This window comes from Callorhinus ursinus, unplaced genomic scaffold (genome assembly GCF_003265705.2).
Source record: "Callorhinus ursinus isolate GAN/ISIS: 27379988/994484 unplaced genomic scaffold, GSC_fseal_2.0 scaffold76, whole genome shotgun sequence".
Lineage (NCBI taxonomy): Eukaryota > Metazoa > Chordata > Mammalia > Carnivora > Otariidae > Callorhinus > Callorhinus ursinus.
This window is the reverse complement of record NW_027397138.1, coordinates 2,121,912-2,129,643: the sequence shown is the minus strand read 5'-3', so window position 1 is coordinate 2,129,643 and position 7,732 is coordinate 2,121,912. Positions and strand designations below refer to the sequence as shown.

At 38.3% G+C, this 7,732-nt stretch overlaps 1 protein-coding gene across 1 annotated transcript in view; it reads left to right on the top strand.

Moving 5' to 3' along the window:
* Nucleotides 1-7,732, top strand: part of HEPHL1 (hephaestin like 1) — an 87,903-nt gene that overhangs the window by 72,902 nt on the left and 7,269 nt on the right. The window contains exons 16-17 of the mRNA XM_025893999.2: nucleotides 4,951-5,173; nucleotides 6,453-6,592. Of these exons, the coding sequence (XP_025749784.2) occupies nucleotides 4,951-5,173; nucleotides 6,453-6,592 (363 nt within the window). The remainder of the gene's footprint in view (nucleotides 1-4,950; nucleotides 5,174-6,452; nucleotides 6,593-7,732) is intronic.

Sequence of the window (7,732 nt, the reverse complement as noted above, 5' to 3'; positions counted from 1 at the left end):
ACAGTGTGCTGTTTACAGCTGGCTTCCTATCTACAAAACATCTGCTGCGTACTTTAGAACTGACCACACACATCCCAAGGGCATTTCACTGATCCTTTCCGGTTATTTTTAACCCTGCAATCCCGAGTTTTCTGATAGATCTCGGAGTCTGAGCGAACATGCACCAGTGGTCATTGTGGCGTTCTGTTTCCTACAAAAAGCAGTCCCTGAAGAGGGTACAAAGGATACTACTTTCCCAAGACCTAAAGTCACACCCAAAGATAGGCAACAGAAAGAAATGGCAACCTGCATGTCCCAGGCAGGAGAAAGCCAAGTCAAGTTCTTAGGACATAAAACAAGGCAAGCAAGAAGGCAATAGCTATCCCTGGGAGAGAAATGATCAGTAACCAACAGGTATGAGTTTGGAAAGCAAAGGACAACGTAAAGTTTTATTTTCTGCTCTTAACTGGACACTACAGAAAGAGATTCAGGAGAGCTGACTCTTAGTAAGAATTCTTATCCTTCTCTGGCTTTTACCAATTTTCTCAGGATCCCCTCTGTAGGCTCCACAATCCATTAGAATTTGGCAAAGTTTTTCATTCATTTTCATTTTAGTTTCCCCTGGGCTTTTTAAGGAAATAACATAGCAGTTTACCAGAAAATCCATCAGTCTTATCAACTCTGGGGGGCCCCCACAATGGAGGGCTCTCTTTTGTAGGTAGATATGGGGGCATTTGAGTTGATATTGAAGAATTTGCACAAAACCTTTAAGGACAGGATTTCTCCTTATGTCTCAGATGATTACAAATGAGACATCAATTTCTGGGCCAGTGTTTTGATGATGGACCCCTAGGAGTTTGTAATGAAGAAGGCCTAGGTATTGTTTTAGATACTTTTTGCATCTTTAATTCTTCATTAGCCTTTTGCAAGGAAACTTTTAATGAAGTTATTTTGGAATCTTAAAGCCTTTTGGAAGGTTTTACATACCAATTAAAATAGGTATCCCATTCTGTTTGCTTGATTTGGAAACTCTTGTTTGTAAGCGCATTTCTTTAAAAAATTATCTTGTCTCATGGGAATGTTGCCCATAATGGCCATTGTAATTCTAAGTTGTCTTTAGTCAGATTTTGCCATTTTAGTAGTATGTATAGTTTCTGGGACTGTAGTTCTAAGACATAAAATAAGCAGATGTGCCAGAAGGTGGCGTGCTCAACTCTTTGGAATTTGAGGAGCCTTTTTTTTTTTTTTTTTTTTTTTTTTTAGCTAAGCTTTGGGTCTCTTGGAGACAAACTAATACCTAAGGGGGATGTACCACTGGGTTGAGGATTATGTGGTGTTTTACAGTGTGCCTTGTTACACGGACATTTTCTTGAGGTTGGTGAGTAACCTGGTGTCAATCTAACCCATTACATGACCAGTGTATTCTACCATGGGAGTCTTAGGGTTAAGTAGCAGATGCTCTAACAACTTTTAAGTGCTCAACCCATGCCCACCAATTTTGCAGCTTTTGGCTTCCAAGATTCCGTTAGCAATAGCCTTTACCTACACAAAACAAGTAAAACAAAATTCTGTTTTGGACCCAGCCCAGTTTTTATGTTGGATCCAGTCTGACTCTAGCCAGTAACGACCAGCAGTTCCCAATGTGGAATTTGGGGACTGAACCAAGAGCTGGAGATTCCAATCAAATGGGGAACTGTGGAAAGCTAATTAGATGGGGAGCTTGATGCAAAGAGAGTGGAGCTCAGAACGAAGAAAAACTTACTCACAGCCCTCAGAAATGGCTAGAAAGAGAATTCAAAGTTCTGCAGGTTTCATGCCTGTGTTTCTCATTGTTCCTGAAGCCATCAGGACTGTTCTTTGTATTCCATCACTGCTACCAATTCTCTTAAAAAGCAAAGCTCAACTGAGCACATTTTACAATCCTACAGGCTTTATTCAGTAACTCATGAATCAAGCAGCATCCCACCTAGCAGACAGAACAGAGCTCCAAAGAGCTGCACAGAATGAAAGACTTTCATAAGCAGAAGGGGATAGGATAAGGAAGTGAATAGTAAAAAACAGATTGTTTGTGGCCAGGTCATCTTCCTTTAGGGGATGACAGATGTCTAAGAGGCAGATTACCTCATTGGTGATAACCAGGTAACTCCAGATTAAGATTCCACTCCAGGAAGAGGTTGAAACTGTAATTAAGTTAGGTATTAAGTCTCAGTTTGGTGACATGGACTTAGCATAAGAGACTCCATTTGGATTCTATTGTCTCTTTGTAAACAGTAGTTGTGACAGAAACAGTATGGCCAAAAAAGTAAAAAAGTATTTACCATCTGGTGCCAACCCTCGATCTAAAGTTAAGGTAGTGAAAAGAAGGGGCACCTGCACCCCTAATGGTCATAGCAGCAATATCCACAATAGCCAAACTGTGGAAGGAGCTGAGATAGCCTTCAACAGATGAATGGATAAAGAAGATGTGGTTCATATATACAATGGAATATTACTCAGCCATCAGAAAGGATGAATACCTACCATTTACATCAGCATGGGTGGAATTGGAAGGTATTACGCTAAGTGAAATAAGTGAATCAGAGAAACACAATGATCATATTGTTTCACTTGTATGTGGAATGTAAGAAATAGCACAGAGGATCATAGGGGATGGGAGGGAAAACTGAATGCGAAGAAATCAGAAAGGGAGACAAACCATGAGAGACTATTGACTCTGGGAAACAAACTGAGGGTTATGGAAGGGGAGGTGGGTGGGAAGATGGGGTAACTTGGTGATGGGCACTAAAGAGGGTATGTGATGTGATGAGCACTAGGTGTTATATGCAACTGATGAATCATTGAACATTACATCAAAACTAATGATGTACCATATATTGGCTAATTGAATTTAAATTTAAAAATAAAAACTTAAAAAAATAAAGTACGAGTTAAAAAAAAACAAAATCCCAATGTTTTAGTTACCAAATTTAGAACTTACATGATAGGAAGCAAAAGAGGATATGTAAATAATCATAAAATAAAAATATATTTCAATGTAATTTATATCATGGTTTTTGATGTGTGAAATCTATCATTTTTAAAGGCATTACCATTGCTATCTGGACTCAGGAAAGAAAGCACACTCCAAACATAATAACTGAAACTACAAACTATTTGACTAATAAATAAACTAAATTTACTTAGCAATTAAACATTCAATATTGAATTCAAGTCAGATAGGTGTATATAAAACAACTAGTCTCTAATTATATGTCATAAATCAAAATCCAAACTAAAGTCATATCAGATATATAATGTAAGCATTGCCCATTATTTAAAAAAAGGTGAAGGATTATCTAACCTTCCTCTTAAATATTAGATGCTATATTAACATCCTTGAGTTGTATTGGACAGTGCAAGAGTTCAGGAGAGAAATACAAGACACTTGAAAAAATAAAATTACATATTGGAGTTATGGGAAACCCGCATTTGTTTATTCCTTTGTGCATCCCAATAAATATTTATTGAGCACGTATGATATGTAAATGACCCTACCAAGTTCTATGAGGGATGCAAATATTCTTGTCTTGAAGGAATTTATCATCTTTGGGGAAAATAATACATGTGCACACCCATAATTATAATACAACTCAGAATCTGGTGAGTTCAGTAGGAGTACAGGGTTATATAGAGGGCATTAGAAAGAGAGTCTGAGAGAATGTTGTGAGCAAAGCTGAAAATAGGAAAATAGAAGGTGCATTTGGGAAATGTTGAGCATCATACTGGCTACCATATAAGGTACAAAAGGAAAGCAGTTTGGGGGAAGTTAAGCTAGAAAAATCTATTGCGGGGAGCATATGAGGGGCTTAAGGACCTGTTGAGGATTTGTATTTATGCAGCAGGAATATCACTGGAAAATCACCGAAGGCTGATGGATATGGGAGTGATGAGATTGATCTGATGGTGGTCAAAAGGACAGGCTGGAAGTGAGGTGAGCCAGAGACCAGAAAGGAGCCAATTTCTGGTCCAGAGTAAGGCATTATGATCCTACACTAGAAGCATGGCAGATGGAATGGAAAGAAAGTCATAGAATGGAGAGGCATTGTGAAGGGCAAAGAAATGTAAGATTTGAGAGCAAACAAGGTGGGACAAAGTGAGGAAGAAGGAAGAACTAAACACTGAAATATTTTTCTGACCTAAATGACAGGAAATAGCACAGTGCTACCAACAGAATTTGAGAGTTCTGGAGAAGGAAATGTTTTGAGGGAAACAATAAAATCCACTTTAAAAATGCTCAGCAGGTTGACTTATTGCAGAAAGCACATCCAGGTGGAATATCTAAATAGACAGTTGGAAATGTGGGAGTTTTCCTTCAAAAGAAAGCTTAGGGCTGAACAATTTGACATGGAAGTCATCCACGGTCCCATATCATTTTCCAATTACCCATAAAAAGTGGAATATAAGCACCTGTATATAGTTATATAGTCTCACTTGAAAAGCAAACGGGAAAATAGAAATAAGCATTCATTTATTCAGTGAATATTTATTGAACATCTTCTATGTACTAGGCCCTGAACTGTGTTCTGGAGACTCAGTGATGAGGGAGGGACACCGATTCAGCCCTCATAGAGGTTGTTGTAGCTCATTTTTAGGAACACTCCTACATCTTCAGGGCTTCTTAATAATTATTTTGTGGTAGGGGCCTGGGTGGCACAGTCGGTTAAGTGGCCAACTCTTGGTTTCCACTCAGGTTGTGATCTCAGGGTCGTGAGATCGAGCCCCACATGGGGCTCCATGCTCAGCACGGAGTCTGCTTGAGATTCTCTCTCTCTCTCTCCCTCTGCCCCACCCTTCACAAATAAATAAATGAATCTTAAAAAAAATAATTATTTTGTGGTCAACAGTCTTTTCACAATGACTTTCTTACAAGCATATAGTCTTTATTGTTAAATTATTTAAAGGCTCCTCTAATTCAGTTTATTTTTCTTTCAGGATACCTATAGCGGTTTGATGGGTCCTCTGATTATTTGCAGAGAAGGAGTGTTGAATGAGAAGGGAAGAAGAAGCGATGTTGATTATGAATTCGTTCTCTTGTTTTTGGTATTTAATGAGAATGAATCCTGGTATCTGGATGACAATATAAAGAAGTATCTCAATAAAGATCCACGACATTTTAGGCACACTGACGACTTTGAAGAGAGCAACAAAATGCATGGTATAAGACCTGTGTTGATATAAGCTCATAGAAATTCCTATGACTGTAGGAGGTCCCCAGCCTCCTTCTCTGAACCCTTCCCCATTCCCAGGGGCACCTGCACTAAAGAAAGTCCTCTAAAACTTTCCTTCAGAGGGAATGAGCTAAGCCATTGGTTGGCTGCCAGCAAGGTCCAGTGCAACTTTGGATCAATTGTTTGGGGAGCTCTATCTCTGAAGCCTGGGATCCCTAAACTATAAGACTGTAAAGTAATTCTTAAAAAATGAATTATCACTTATGGGTATATTTCTATAAGAATACATCCATAACCTCTAGCTAATCAAATTTAAGGGTCTGGTTTAACTGACACTGGGACATGAAATACCATCACCAAATTTCTGTTTTAATGTGTCTATGTTATTTATTTAATTCTATAGAATTTAAGGTAGTTTTTTTTAAGTGGGAGTAATATGTTCTAATTGACACACCCATACTCTCTCACCAAGATCTACTTCTGACCAAAATATACAAAAAGATAGGCCTTGCCCAAGGTCACAAAGTTAAGTATTGCTAACATTGATTAGAATATGTAGGCTGATTCTGACTCAGCTATTCTTTCCCCTACAATTTTGCTTCCCCCATACTTCCCTTAGTACGCTCTCTATTTTTAATAAATGTAACTCATTTGGTTGTGGTACAATGCACAGAATAAAAAGTTAGTAGAAAGCAGGGTGAGAGTCCCCATCAGGTCAAACCAGCTTGAGTTTGCTTTGGTCATTTTAAGAGCATGGGCTCAGCCCGTGTGAAGCTTTCCTTCTTTTGGCAATTCAGCCTGCTTAGGAACTTGCCCCAAACTAGTTCTCAGAAAGTGAAGTATTAAGGGAATAGATTCTGATTCATTCAGTTTTGACTTATATGATCTTGATTCTCTGTGCTTTAGTTCACTCATCTATATAGGATGGTATAAATAATGGCTGCTTCAGAAATGAGCCTGTAACCCACTCCATAAAGAGAATGTGCCAAATCAGCAAGCAGACAAACAACACACACTATTACCCAAGATGTAGTTTAAAAAAAAACAAAAACAAAAACAACTGTGACTTTTCTGGCTTTCTTTTATAAGGATTTCTTAGTAACCTGGATTTTGGGTCTAGAATGGTAGGGACATTGGTGTGAGTAAGATGGTTACATGTTTATCAGGTAGATGAAAATACTGGTAACCTAAAGATCTTGAACCATTTCTAAAACCAGATTGAGTAATGATCACTAATCAAAGACTATTTTCTTTTCAACCTTTTAGCTATCAATGGAAAGATTTTTGGGAATCTCCATGGCCTTATCATGAATGAGGATACGATGACAAACTGGTATCTCTTGGGAATGGGAAGTGAAGTGGACATACATACCATCCATTATCATGCTGAGAGCTTTCTTTTCAAAGTAAGTATTAGAATATGCTTTAGCCATCAGGGAAATTCAAATCAAAACCACATTGAGATACCACCTTACACCAGTTGGGATGGCAAAAATTGAGAAGGCAAGAAACAACAAATGTTGGAGAGGTTGTGGAGAAAGGGGAACCCTCTTACACTGTTGGTGGGAATGCAAGTTGGTACAGCCACTTTGGAAAACAGTGTGGAGGTGCCTCAAAAAATTAAAAATAGAGCTACCCTATGACCCAGCAATTGCACTACTGGGTATTTACAGTTACAGATGTAGTGAAAGGAAGGGCCATATGCACCCCAGTGTTCATAGTGGCAATGTCCACAATAGCCAAACTGTGGAAAGAGCCGAGATGCCCTTCAACAGATGAATGGATAAAGAAGATGTGGTTCATATATACAATGGAATAGTACTCAGCCATCAAAATGATGAATACCCAACTTTTGCATCAACATGAATGGGACTGGAGGAGATTATGCTAAGTGAAATAAGTCAAGCAGAGAAACTCAATTATCATATGGTTTCACTTATTTGTGGAACATAAGGAATAACATGGAGGACATTAGGAGAAGGAAGGGGAAAGTGAAGAGGTGGGGAATTAGAGAGGGAGATAAACCATGAGAGTCTATGGACTCTGAGAAACAAACAGAATTCTAGAGGGGAGGGGGTGGGGGGATGGGTTAGTCTGGTGATGGGTATTAAAGAGGGCACGTATTGTGTGGAGCACTGGGGGTTCCACGCAAACAATGAATCATGGAACACTACATCAAAAACTAATGATGTAATGTATGGTGATTAACAAAAATAAAAAATAAAAAAAACTAATGATGTGTGGTGACTAACATAACATAATAATAAAAAAAGGAATATGCTTTGGGGAAGACTTTTTGAACTAAAAGATTCAATGTATGTTCACTGTGAACAAAGATGGCTTGTGAGGTTCATATGAGAAAATGGAACAGAATAATGTGATTATACCCTTCCCCTGGTAGATATTTCTTAATATGTATATATGTATATATATATATTTTTTTTTTGTTGTTGTTGTTGTTGTTGTTGTGCTTGTGAGAAACTCTCCAAGCCTCAGATGAGAGTTTTCTCATCAGTTGTATGGGGATAATTTTTACCACTCTGGAT